This window comes from Erithacus rubecula (genome assembly GCF_903797595.1).
Source record: "Erithacus rubecula genome assembly, chromosome: 3".
Taxonomy (NCBI): domain Eukaryota; kingdom Metazoa; phylum Chordata; class Aves; order Passeriformes; family Muscicapidae; genus Erithacus; species Erithacus rubecula.
In genome coordinates, this window is record NC_136689.1 from 127,003,088 (window position 1) to 127,017,942 (window position 14,855).

At 38.7% G+C, this 14,855-nt stretch overlaps 1 protein-coding gene across 1 annotated transcript in view; it reads right to left on the minus strand.

Annotated features, from left to right (window-relative positions):
• Positions 1–14,855, minus strand: part of STK3 (serine/threonine kinase 3) — a 124,929-nt gene that overhangs the window by 100,663 nt on the left and 9,411 nt on the right. Inside the window, exon 4 of the mRNA XM_079302479.1 lies at positions 14,546–14,660. Within this exon, the coding sequence (XP_079158605.1) occupies positions 14,546–14,660 (115 nt within the window). The remainder of the gene's footprint in view (positions 1–14,545; positions 14,661–14,855) is intronic.

Below are 14,855 nucleotides of genomic sequence, written 5' to 3' on the forward strand. Positions count from 1 at the left end.
TTCTACAGTGATTATTATAAAGATCACAATGCTTGGCTCTTTTTTTTTTTTTTTTTTTTTAGCAGACTAGAAAAACTTCAGTTTTAAAGCTAAAAAATGAATTTTAAAAATTATTAAATGCAAACTATAAAGGAAAGATGTTGTGTAGACTTGGCAGGCCAAAATGCTACTCTTAACTCTAGTATACTGCAGATTCAAATACCACCACAAATGCTACAATAAATTGCAAGTCAACTGGCAACAAGCTGACAGACATTTCATTACCAAAGAAAACAAAACAGAGTGAAAAAAAATTGAGACATATTTTCTTTTATTTGCTTCATAAACAACACAGACTCTTGAGTAAGTCATCAATTAGCAGTTGTTTATCCTTGTGCTTTAGATCAACTCAGTAAGAACACATCAGCTCCTGAACAAGTGTTATCAGAGAAACAGCAGGAATCTCCTCTTCAGATACCAGAACCCTTGCAAAAACTTCTCAGATCTTCATCAGCATTTGTTCTCAAATAAAAGCAAAAACATGCACATATAATCCATTCCATGTGATGCAATTGTTCAAGGAAATACAAAGAAATTGAATACAACTGAAATGCCAGTTAATTACAGTACACTGATGCTTCAATTTAACAACTAAACACACATTCTCAGAATTGCAAGAAGCTGCAAACTGAAGATGAATACTCTGATTTGATTGCAGTGCTGGGTTGCACTCTTCCCCTCTTTTCCCTACTTCTCCAATCCTACACAAAAATTAATTTAAGCAATAGCAATACCTTCCAGTTTCAGTTATGAAAGTGTTGGGAGACATCTACACTTCCCTCCAACCACCATCAAAAGACCATAAGAAACAAAAAACACACCTGCAATCACTCTAAGCCAAAAAAATGAGCAACAAAAAGGAAAAAAAAATTAGTCAGCAAGATTATCTGCACTGAGTTGTTCACAACAAATTTTAGCTATTTAACAAACAGAATCACTTCCCTGTTGCAGCTTCTATCCAGTCTCATAAAACCTAGGTGTGGAGCCCAAGCAACAGCAACATATACACTTATTTAAACAGCAGTCCTAAGCTCCAGTCCCTCCTTTCCCTGCAACCTAGAGCAGTAATTCACACTGTGGCTCAGCCCTTCCACTGAACAACTATAAGACAGATCCTAATTGAAAACAAACCTGTCTCCAAATTATTTTTCCAATAAAACCATTCCTGAATTCGACTCATAGCATAGTAAAGAAGGACAAAACAAAGTAGCTGCTGCTCAAATTGGCACTGCTTTCAAAAAAGTGCACATGTTGATATACCCCAAGAGTTGCAGAGACTTTTATAAACCTTTTCTATGCAAAGAGAGGATGAAACTGATGGTGGTATATTAGCTCCAAGCCAAGAAGTCATCACCTCTGCTGTGCATTATGCATTCTTTACCCACCATTTATCTCTGAGCTCTTTCAGAGTTTCTATTCAGCAGCACACTGCTCAAAGCCTTTATTTGTGCTATTTTATGCTGACTGCTATGCTGCTTCAAAGGACTGTATGCCAAAAGAACTGAAAACCCTGTTATACACAGTTCAAATAAGGCAACGTCCCTGGCATTGTGCCACAGGAGTAAAACATCTACCTGATCTGGAGTCAATCAAGAAGGGACTTTAAATCAACTGTAAGATAAATTTAAGTATGGTCAAAAGGATATTTGAAGAAAGACACAATCCTCATGATGTGAGCTAAAAATCCTATGGTGAATCACTAAAACTGTGATTATCTCCAGACTAACACCTAAGGCAATTTGAACTCTGGCTATTAAACACTGTATCTTGAAAGGTTTAAGACATTCTGAGTGTAAGACTGTCTGCCCAAGCTTTGCCAAATCCACCCAATTTCAGAAACAATACAATGTCATGGATTTCCCAAGACTTCCATGCAAGCTAATCCTGAACATAAACCAGAAAATGATCCTGAGGACTGACAAATGTGTAGCAACAAAAGCATACAACTTTCTTCCCACTTTCATCTAGAAACAAGTATTACAAAATATGGTGCTTGGAGGACACAGCAGAGATCTCTCTTCAATATGTTGTAAATCTCTAGTTTTAGTTCTTGAAAAATTAATCACATGATGATCTTTGGATCATCAGCTCTAGATGGAGAAGTGGGTTTGTAGCTGCATGGCAAAATCCAGCTCTCAAAAGGAGAGGCCAACAGAACACTGGAACCAAAAGCTGATAAAGAAGCTATGGAGAGAGAATCTAGAAAACCAAAAGAGAATTCTGGAGTACTGCAGCATGATGCACTGTCTGGGGACCCTCAGCAAAGTACAGCTCCAGCATGGCTAAATACTGCAGAAGAACAAAGCATTTACACATCCAAATAAACAAAGTTGTCAAAAAAGCACAGAGAGGTGAATACCACCTCTAAGAAGTAGGCAGAGAGCATGAGTCATCTTTATCACGAACAGTAGTAAGAGGGAAGCACAGGAAAGAAGGAAGAACAGATTTATACTGTTCCAAGACACATCAATCCCAGCTCCAGATATCCTAGATTTATCCACTTGTGCTTCATATAATCATCATCTACATAACATGATGCAGTCACTAAAATCACTCCTGCTTATATTGTTGCTAAACATAGCCAAGTATGTGCACGATAATACTCAGACAAAATGTTTGGCTATAATATTTAATATTTAGAAGGATGTAATGAATCACATCCAGCCTTACTCAAGAAGCCAAGAAAGTACAGCCACCTTCCCTAGACAAAATTACCTTCTCAGAAAATAATGCATTGCCATATTGAACATTACCATGCAACCACCATAAAAAAAGTATTTTTTTAAAGTATTTAAAAATATTTCAAAATTATTAATTCATTATTTTTGTGCAATTTAAACTTTTTGCAGAAAACATACCATCTATGTATAACAGTGAAAGCACATAAACTACGAAGCCCTACACATCACAGAATCACTAGGTTGGAAAAGACCTTCAAGATCCAGTCCAGCCCACATCCTAACACCTCAACTAGACCATGGCACTGAATGCCACATGCAGTCTGCCAAGAGACATGGACACAGCAGAGAGAATTAACAAAGGACCACAAAGATGATCAAGAGACTGGAACATTTCTCCCAGAAGGAGAGACTGAGAGAGCTGGGACTGTTCAGCCTGGAGAAAATAAAGCTCATGAGGAATTTTTTAACATATGCAAATAACTTAAGGAAAGATGCAAAGGGGATGAAATCAGGTTCTTTTCAGTGGTGCCTATAATAGGAAAAGAGGCAATGGACACACACTGAAACAAAGGAGGCTCTCTCTAAATAGAAGGAAACTTTTTACTGTATGACTAAGCAGTGCAACAGCTTACCCAGGGACGTGGTGGTCTCCCTCCTTGGAAACCATGCAGAAATGGCCTGAGCAGCCAACTCTAGTGACCTCTCTTTAGCAGGCTGGTTGGGCCAGATGACCTCCAAAGATCCTTCCCATCATCAACCACTCAATGACTCTGTGTTAGTATAATTTACAACTCCATACAACAAAATTAGGTGCATTTTACACCAATTTGAATAAATCATGGGTAATTTGTTTCAGCTGACTTCTCTATATTTAGAGTTTGAATATCACCCCAAAATAAACAAATTCCAAAATACATCACTACTAAGGAATAAGTAAGATAGTTAACTCTCTGAACAAAAGGCAAGGATGTTCCTAAGGAGGTAAAATAACTAGCTTTAGCTCCTGAAAAATTAGTGGCTGAAGTCCCTGCTGACTGAAAGCTAGGCAGTATTATTTCAATTTACAAAAAGGGCATGATGAAGGACCCTGTTAGTCTAATCTCAGTTTCTACAAACTAATGGAGAACATCATACTAGTTACTACTGAAAGGCTTTGGAAGCATAATGAAATCATCAGGCACAGTCAACATGCACTCACAAAGGGAAAGTCCTGTTGAATTTGATACCTTCCTATAGTAAGGTCACCCACCCACAGTGAATGAAAAGTAAGTGGTGGACACTGGTTTTTAGTTAAGTAAAGCTTATGATAATGTTCCTCATGGCATCCTTCTGCAAGATGAATGAAGAAACAGTGAGTTAGAGATTGAAGGGCAGGCCTCAAATGGTTGCAGTGAATGGGGCTACATCTGGCTGGTGACCTGTCATCAGTGATGTACCCTCAATTCTAGGGCCAGTTTTGTCCACTATTTGTATCAATAATCTGAATGCGGGAATTGAAATCCAAAGTGGGAAATGCTGTTTGAATGAAAAGCCTTGCGGAGGGATTGGACAGAATGGAGCACTGGGCAATGATGAACAGGATGAAACTGAACAAACCTGAATGACAGTTTCTACATCTGGAATGGAATAATGCAAGGCAAGTATAAATTTGGAGAGTAATGGCTCAAGAGCAGCCCTGCAGGAAGGGATCTGTGTGTGCTGGTCAGCAGCAGGCTCAGTAGGAGTCAGCAATGCACCCTGGCAGCTCAGAGGACAAACCCCTTCCTGGGGTGCATCAAGCTCAGCCTCACCAGCTGGTCACAGGGGTGATCACACTGCACAGCCTTGGTGCAGCCTCACCTTGAGCTCGGGGTGCTGCTCTGGGCCCCACAGCTGGAGAGTGAGGGCAAAGGATGAGAATGTGTCCAGGGGAGGGCAACAAAGGTGGTGAAAGGGCTGGAGACGGTGTCCTGTTTGAAGGGACTGAGGACTCTGGGCTTGTTTCATTTGGAGAAAAGGCAGGTGAGGGGTGACCTCACAGCTCTCTACAGCCTCCTGAGGAGGGGACATGGAGCAGGAGATGCTGAGCTCTTCCCCCAGTACTCAGGGATAGGACAAGTGGGAATAGCTCACAGGAGGATTAGACTGGACATTAGGAAGCATTTCTTTACACTGGAACAGGCTTCTTACAGGAGGTGGATGTCCCAAGCTTGTCAATGTGTAAGAGCCATTTGGACAAAGCCCTTAACACCATGCTTTTGGTCAGCCCTGACTTGGCTAGCCAGTAGGCCCAGATAATCACTGCAGAATCCTTCTAACTGAAATATTGCTTTCTGCTCTATTCTGGTTTTTTTCCCTGTGATAAGCATATCAGTTAACCCCATCTGGATTTTACAATGTATTCCATCATTCTATTCTTGTATTAAAAGGACATATGGGCATATTCCTGAATACAGAGTACCTAAATGCATCAACACCTTCGTATTTAAAAGATAGGGGGGAAGTGGTTTTGCTGGGATATACTGATTTATTTTTTTTAACGTGACAAAAAAATAACATACCGTTCTTTTTTACATCATAGAGACTAGCTGACATAAACTAATGCAAATAAATGAAGGCAGACACACCTTTTCAGCCTATCAATTTTTGGAAGTAACAAGAGACCAAACTACATAAAAACAGACGCAAAGCTCATTTATTCACAAAACCACAAATAAACTCTTAAAATCCACATCAAAGTGCTTCTTAATTATGTCTCCTCCCTTCTTTACTCTAAATCAGAATCTGTCCTCATAAGCATGCTTAAAAGTTGCTATACAGGTAGTGCAGTGTGTGTGTCCCTACAAGTAACTTTCAACATACAAACAGCTAAGTACAGAACCAGACCATTACCAGCTTTGTCAAAGCACACAGCCTGCCATCTACTCAATACCCACCTACTCTCTAGCTCTAGAAGTACTTTGATATTGACATACAAGCAATGTCATTGATAACCATCACACAGAACAATTAAATGAAACTCAACTATTTCATATTAATATAAAATCATGTTCCAGTCAATGTTGCTATCCTGATCTAGATGTATAGTTCTTATACTGTTCTATTCCTGATCAAACTGTATGGGCAGTATTTTTCCTGTAAAAAAGTCATTTTATTCTATTTTATTCTGAGCTTTTACATGCACAGAATCATTCTTCTATCAGCACAACTCTATACCTTGCACCTTAGTATAATTTCACAGTCAATTTTTCTGCTTTGTTTCTGATTTCCGTTCTTGTCAAGATCCTCATGTAAAACCTTGTGCAACATTTATCTGTTTGGTATCTTTGGCTAGTTCTAGTCCTGTATGCCGTCCCTTTGATGGGTTGGTGCTACTCTCAAAATGAGACTCCATCATGAAGCAGCTTCTAATTCTTCACCATCAAAACCACACACAGATTATATGTTAAAAAGAATGTGAATGATAGAGGTGAATAACTCCACAGCCTACATAAAATACATTAGACATGAAGCCAATCTTAAAAATCAAAATCTGGAGCAAAGCAGCAAATTCTAGTGTGCCAGATCTATTAGGAGTCTATAACAGACATCTAATTCATATATTTATATCTAACTGGCTACAGATGCCACACACAGGGGAGACTGAGGGGTGTGTTTATCCAGTCCATCACACACCACGTAATCCTTGCAGCTACTGGGACAACTCGTCCACAGGTTCTCTTGCACACAGTCATTCTCCTTCCTGAGGCCCCTCTAAGGGGGTCTGGGTCAGCTTAGTTGTTTTAACTAAGTCCATTCCCAGCTGCTCTTTTTATACTAATACATGCACATTAAGTCAATGCTTCCAGGAAGTATCAGATGACTGCATCTAAACACACTGATTAAGTTGAACACATTGGGCAGGTCCACTCTCATGGCAAATAAAGGAGCCATTCTTCCACCAGGAACTTCAAAAGGTCACAGCAATCAGGGCATCCCTTACAATACCATCATCTTCAAAATGGGCAAGTAGAAGAATCTAAGGAACACACAGGCTGATCAGCTCATCCTCAGGCCCTATGATATTATGGGGTGAATCCACAGAGAAGCTAATTTTATACGAAGGATAAAAGGGTGACTGGAAACAGCCAGCATAAGTTGAGCAGAAGGAAATCATGCTAAATTAACCTGGTCACTTTCCTATGAGGACAGAGAGAAAGCTGAGAATGTAGTTTCATTTGACTTCACAAAGGCTGTTGGCAATCTCCAATATAAGTTTTTAACTAAATCTGGGGAATCGTGGAAAAGACATAGAAGAACAATCAGCTGGGCTGCCAGGCCCAGCAGTAGTTCAAAACATAACTAAGAGCCAGCTACAAGCAATGTTCTCAGAGACTGATCATAGGGTGAGTACTCCCCAACCTCTTGATCAAGAGCATGAACAATGAGCAAGAACACATCCCATCATGGTTTGTGGATGCCACAAAACAGGGTGGAAACAGTACACTAAAAGACAGGTCAGGGCTGCCATATAGAGGGATCACAACAAGCTGGAAGAGTTAGCTTGACCACAAACACAGCATTAAACAGCAGAGTCCCACACCAGGAGAGAAGAACCCCTGCCATGACCAGTATGGACTGAGAATCAATGTGGCAGGAAACATTCCAGCAGGAAAGGTTCTGGGTGGCTCCAGAAGACAAGCTGAACATCAGTCAGCAACACCAGCAATACATCCTAGCCACAGACTGGCCTTCACTAGGGAAGCACAGTCAGGTCAAGTAAATATTCCCCTCCATTTAACACTTGTGAAGCAAAATTTGAAATACTGTGCCCAGTTCCAGGCTGCTATACAAGAAAGGCTGACAGATTGGAGTGCTCACCTAAAACTGAACTAGAGGGGCTAGAACAAATCAAAACAATCCTCACTGAGCATACAAGAAGAAATAAAAGTTCATGGGGTTGGAGAAAGAGACTGTTGAGTCTCCTGCTTTTCAGATTGTTAAAACTGATCTGAACAAGGTCCTAAACACTAACTGGACTTCCTTCCTTGGAAAAGGAGATTCACCTAGTTGACTTCCAGAAGTCGCTTTCAAAGTAAAATTATCACTTATTCCAAATCAGTGGCACACTGTTCACCTCTTTCCTTATCACCTCTAAAATAAACATCCAAATTCAAAACAGTAGGCTTTCTTTTATCTTTTACCTGCACTTTTTCTACATTTCCCCCACTTCCTCACCACAATAATACATAGCAATAAACCCATCTAAACTTTAAAGATCCTTTAATTGACAAATAAAATATACATGGAAGTCAGTAATGAAACTTGACTTAACTCCTTGGAGACAAATTTTATTGCCCAGATTACAACTTCATATGTAAGAGAGGTTGATTCAAACTGGAAATACATTAAAAATTCAGTCCATATTTCTGTCTCTCCAAGGTGAACAATGATGGGGTTCTTCTGAGGGGAAAGAGTGGTGTGGGGAGGCAATAAGGTTAAACTTCCACCCTTTATTACAACAAGAATAAGATTTTATGTGTTTTGCAATGCAAGCTGTATACAGGGTACCAGCAGATGACTGACCTGATTAAACATTCATTTAAACAGTTAACTTTTATTGCAAGATTTTATTATAAATTTCATCATATTCTATGTTTACATGGTCATTTTATTGTTTCAGCAACTTAAAGCTGACACTAAATGAAAACTATTTAAAGAGGGGAAATAATTCTAACATTTTTTTTTTTAAAATCATTAGCAGCTCAGTTTGAAAAATGAGTAACTGACTTCAAACCACAGATGCAACTTCTTCTATTCTCCCAAAAGTTCCACAGATTTGTTTTCTGAAACATGAGTGAGGTGGCAAAGGAGATCTGCTGACTGTGCAACTGGCCAGTTTGCTCAGATCAGAAAAAATATGTGAAAATTCTATCTCCCCCTCAATCTATTATAGTCTCTCTCATCTTTTATCAATGGCCTGACTGCAAAAAGATCAGATGCAAATATAAATATTGTGAAACCCAGCAAATACAGCCATTAGAACTGAAGTTGTATTTTGTAAGCTTTCTTCCAAGAAGTACTCTTTTTAAACAGAAAGTGAATTATATGATGCTGAGCATTTTAGTATTATGTGGAGAGTTTTAAGACTGTCCACAAAATGAACTCCAACATTTTTTGCACCTATAGGAAACAACAGAAATCATCCAGCAATCAAATTCTTCTTAGAACTAACTTGTAGATGCTCATGTCACAAGTTAACAACAGTATTTCTTTCAATGGAAACAGGAAGGTCAGGTAAAGTCTGGGGAGAAGTAATTCTGTCTTCAGAGCAATTGTTACAGTATTTTACAAATAAACACTGGACTTCATAGGATGTGTAATTTAATAGCATACTATTCCTCACTGAGTGAGCATGATCTGTTAACACTGCAGAAAAAGGGGAAAGAGAAGATAGTTAATGTATCCCAAAGCACATTTACCAGAGGATGCTGCATAGTCAATCTTTGTTATGAAACTTCCCCATTTCTGAATGCTGTTGGTCAACTGTATTTGCATGTAATATATACATAGTTATTTTGGAAATGAATGAATGCCAATGTAGCTCAAGCTTCCTTTTCTTTCATAAAAATTAGCCAACACAACTTGCATCTTATTTCTGGCATAGAAAGATTTTTCAGCTTAGGGAAACAAGTAATTTTCATGTGCAAATTTCCAAGCAGATGAATACAGTTTAATGCAAGGTTGAAAGAAACGTCTATTATTTGGAGAGTTAGACAGTACAAATCATTTTTCAAGAACTTAGAATGCTAGCCTTAAGAACTAAGGAACAACAATTCCCAGTATTATGTAACAGCCAATCATTCAGAGCCATAGTAAGGATTTTACTAGACAACCACTGAAAATCTCAGCATTGCATTGCAGAAGCTAGTATGAGCTATTCTGCTTTGTAAGGCTAAACACAGAATAAAGCAACCAGGACATTTGTGATCAAGTCCTTTCCTCCTTTTCCCCAACCTGGCTGTAGAGAGGAATAATTTAAGAATGTTGGCCTAAAGTTCAGTCTCTGGATAGTAACACAGCTGATTAGCCCATCTGAGTCAGTTCATCACCTGGAAGGCCAACTGACAGAACATGGTCAGCAGCATAGCCAGGATGAACTTGTCCATGGTCACCAAGATCAGATAAGCAAGTGAGCCAGCACAGAAGGAATTTCAATCTTTGTGTATGGCCTGTGTGGGTATTAATTAATCCATATGGGCTCAACTGAGGAAATTATACTGCAACAGACACTATTTAAAAAATATAAGAGGTATTAGGCCCTAGATTGTTAATAATCACATGTACTTTAGTGAAGCAAAGGCCTACAAATTGGAACTATTTTGACTGTAAAATTACTGAGAAACATCACTGCTTAAAACTGCAAAACCACATTCTTATGAGCAAAATGCCTTTAGCCCAGATAACAAAAGATTTACCCTAGACCCCCATAGTAACATACAGAGAAAGCAAATCCAGTAAGACATTTAAATATAGTATCCAGAGATTTGGATACACTGTTCACTTGAATTACTGGAGCTTTACACATGGAAAAAAGTAATTGGCTAAGAGAACATAGCAGAAGGCATTGAGTGTATTAAGAGTACATGAGGCATTTTATATGGAGCTGATAAACTGGCATGTAAAGGAAGTAATTTTAGATCCAACATGCACAATCTGTGAGCCCAATTACACAGTACTTACACAGCTATCCATTTCTATACTTGTTACTTACATTACTGACTCAAATAAGACAGGGTTGTCTGATAATCCTACAACACAGCCACTACCCAGTATGTTTCAGACAAATGAATTTGGTCCCCAAAGAGTCAGGATTAGAACGACTCAGTTAATCACGATCAGTGGATGAGCAAATGCATCCTTAATTATCATTAAAAAGACAAGGTTGGGTCTGTGTAAATATTCTCCCTTATGTTAAAAGCAGTCAGTAAGACTTAAGAGTGTTGCTTCACACTCCAATTATCTAATTCTATTGACACTGAAAGTCAGTCTCATACATTCTCTTCCTTCCCTTTCTGCACGGCTCATTCTTGCATCAGATCAAGCCACTGTGCTGCCACAGTAAATCCAGAGTTAGCTCATGAGGGGGTGGGGAGGACAGAACAGAGAGGAAGTTCCCCCACCATATCATATCATATCATATCATATCATATCATATTATATCATAATCAAAGATCACCCTGTAGCCACAGACAATCACTGCATCTGAGGCTCGGAAAAGGCAGGAGGAACACATCAGTCAGGTTGGAGGACAACAGCAGAAATGCTCCTCCTGGCAGCAACCCACAGTTTGAATGTGTAAGATACATGTACCTCCCAAACCAGTCTCTGAGAAAAGTAGACAAAACTAGATCTAAGCTTTGCTGCCCAGGACTCATGAACATCACACCCCAGATGAGCTAACAAGCACCATGAATTTGCTGAAGTGCTGCTGATCTGCCTGGCACACTACAAGACTCCAGGCAGAATCGAAGGGGTCCATTCAACTTCAAATCAGCAGCTTAGGCCTCTAGGACAAGAGCCTGCTCTTGCCAAGATGCAAACTTCTGCATATGGCTAGGCTCCAAACAGTCACGAAAAATTACCCTAACTTTGGATTCTGTTTCCCTTGGTTTTGGTCCACTAGAACAGTGGAACAAAGCCCAGTGTTGTTCACTTTCTAAACAAACACATTTTTTTAAAAAGTAGGGATACCACAAAACCAGAAAAGATTACCAATAAATTCTTACTTTTAGAGACAAACAAGGGCAAATACATATTAATGTTTCCTCCCCAAACAGGAGGAGAAATACATCTTTTCCTATGACTTAATAATGATCATAGAATCATTTAGGTTGGAAGAGACTTTTAAGATCAAGTCCAAATGATAATCCTAATGGCCACTGCACTAAAGGGTTCTAACTTCAACTTTTTTTATTTCTTTTCCTTAAATACAAAGAAATAAACTTTCCCTTGGTCCAGCCACAGTCTTCATTTGACAATTTAGCAAAGTTACAGAATACATAACTCTATGTGTCTAACTGTATTCAGTAAATATTCTGACAAAATAAGAAACAACTCTCTCCTTCTTCTTTGCAAGTGAAGAAATTTATTTTATTATTACAAAGCAATTTCTTATTTCCATTTAATAAATGAATAAATAAATTATAAGGTCATCAACAGAATGCTCTAGTACTTTAAGCAGCTTCATTCCAGTAAAGTCACAAGATTCCCATCACACACAGTCTGAGTGATCAGGCCACTGTCCCACAAAGAGCAAGAGAATTCAAAGAAGTCCAAAGCCTCTGCCTAAATCTCCCAAAACTTTCAAAACAGAGGCATAGCAAGGGAGAAATGGAGAAGTTTGTTTTGCTTATTTTTTTTGTTACAGGCACTAGAACTCTCCCATTCTATAAATGAAATGTAATGCCTGAATGTAAGCACATGCTAAGTAAACTGTGATAGTTGTCTGCTTCACCTTCCCAGAGATCTGAAGCACATGGACTTCCTGCTCCAGTCATTGCACATTTGAGTGCAGTCACAGTCATTTTTCCCTGGTCTAACTTAGTTAGTTGCCTTTTGAATACCAACTCTCACAACCTACAAGAACTTCTATAACTATACAGTGATCCTCATTATCATGAGCAAAGAAAAAATTTTTTGTTTACATCTACTGTCACAAGTAATCTCGTTTGTAATACACAGAAAGATACCCATACCTTATTTTCTTGGTGCCAAGTTTGGTTTTCAAAACCTTTCACCACGTCTCTCCCTCCAGGTGCCTCTTATCACAGAAATATCCAAATGCTTCTGGTATCTGCTTCTAGAGAAGTAGTCTTTACTTCTGATCACCCTTGTTACCTTCTCTAACTTACATAGTTCTGCTGTTCTTGGTACCACTGTAATCTCAGACAACCATTTTACTCAGTCAACTATTTCTAAAAGTTAAGCTGAAGTGCTCATGAACCTTGAATGTAAGGACTTTGCCTTCCTCACCAAGCCAAACGTATTTCTTGACATTTAGTTGTGCTTATTTTCTCAGTATGACAAAACCATTCAAGTCTTTGCTAGTTTCCACCACAAGGAATATAACCATTCTCTCACCAGTATTTCTACCCTCTTTCTGAAACAGGATAGCACAGATCCATGTAGTAGGCCAAAACTCCCTCTTTTTTATATTTAAAACAATTACCCAATTGTGATAGAACTCCCCATTTACTCCAGATTACAGCTGTATTTGCTTGAAGAGCCTCTGGTGTGGAAGTCTGTCCATAAATATTTCAGCACATCCAACCAACTTTACACCAGTCAGCATTAATTGTGTCCTTACCAACTCCTTTACAGAACTCTACTAGCCATGCACTCCATGACTTGTCTTTACAAAAGCTTTATCATCGGTATTGATATATTTAGTGATTATGATTATTCTGTTTCTTAACACAGAATTCATGCTATTTAATCATATTGACCTTAAACACAAACAGCAGTATAAGAGGTAGTTTGTCTGATCACCAGTATGCACTTGCTCCAAGACTCCAATATCCCTTCCCCTCAAATCTTTATTATATCTACTATGTCAATATCCTACAACAGATGTAAAAAAAGCTAGATAGCCTGATTTTATGTAAGTACACACACATTCATATGCACACATTTTTTAAAATGAAAATTCAAACATTTTCTATCAATGCACAAACAAGTTTACTCTCTTTTTTTTTTTTTTTTCCCTAAATTCTGTTTTAAATGGGTTATGGTATGTTTTGCTTTTTTAAATTCTGGACTAGCTTATGCCATTTCCTGCTGGATCTACTGATCCTTGGACATTATACAACAGCAAGAACACCAATTTTGAAGACTGCAGAACTCCAGCAACCTCACTTTGGACTGCAGAACTCCAGCAACCTCACTTTGGTTTTGGCTTTTCCCCAGACATCACTTTAACAGTACATTAGCAGCCCTGATACAAGACACCTTCTCCAACAGGGCTGCCTTTAATCTCAACATCACCTCCACTTCCTAATAAACCAGATATCATTTTCCTTTATGTCTTGTTTTCTAGGCCTAAACATTGCTTTTCTCTCCTTTACTTTCCCCCTCTGCTCCCAAGTCAGGTGCAAGGAACATTTCAGGGAGTATGTACAAAACGTGAAGCTCAGCAATTAGTACCTCAGAGTCCTTGCTGGTAAGAATACCTCATGTTACAGCCCCTTCCTGAAAACAATGGATTCAAAGGAATCCAAGGTTGTTTGACACCTACAACAAAACACTTTTCAGAGAAGCTGTTTCTTAATTACAACTAACAAACCCTGCTTCCTACAGGCTTCCTCTCTATTACTGCTGTTATAAGTCCATTAAGACACTTCCATACATCCCTCATTCTGGTTCCCTCTCACATTCCTTAGCTGGCATCTCTTCCCCCTCTCATTCCTTGAGTAATGCCAGTTACAACTGATGCTCCCTAATTACTGAGTGACAGTGGGACAATTTTATGCCTGTTTCTAAACCATGCAATTACTAAGTGGCTGTAAGGTGGAAGGGATAGGGAAAAGAAGCCACAGTTTAGCCTTCTACAAAGCAGTCATTTTCAAGAAGTTCCCAAGATCTTGTGTTTCAAAATGCATTTGCTTCTGCTGGTGACCACAGAGGAAAAGAGTCTTCACAAAGACAGTTAGCAACTACATGAGCTTGTTTCCTGGGAACCAAGGCACAGATACACCCCTAGGCACCAGCCACGATCTTGTCTTGTAACTCCAGCTATTATTATGGCTTTGCATCTTAATTCACAAGTTGATTTTAAGAAGTTCTATACATATTTTAAAAAAACTCACCGTTTTATTACGCAGTCTAATTATGTCTGAAACAGAGCCAGCTCCACAATATTCCATAACAATCCACAGATCTGTGTTCTTAAAGTAGCTGCCATAGTACTTGACAACATAAGGACTAGATGGAAAAAAAAGTTAGATAAATAGGTGAATTTTTAGTAGAAGGGAAAAAAAAAATCACCAGCACACCTGTTGTTAAGAGCTACTGTTTGACACAGCTAAAGAGCAAGTGGAACCAAACACATTTTAAATCTGTAATTAGCTGAACCAACACCTTCTTGGAACAAATTCTGATTACTAAATAAAATTCTAA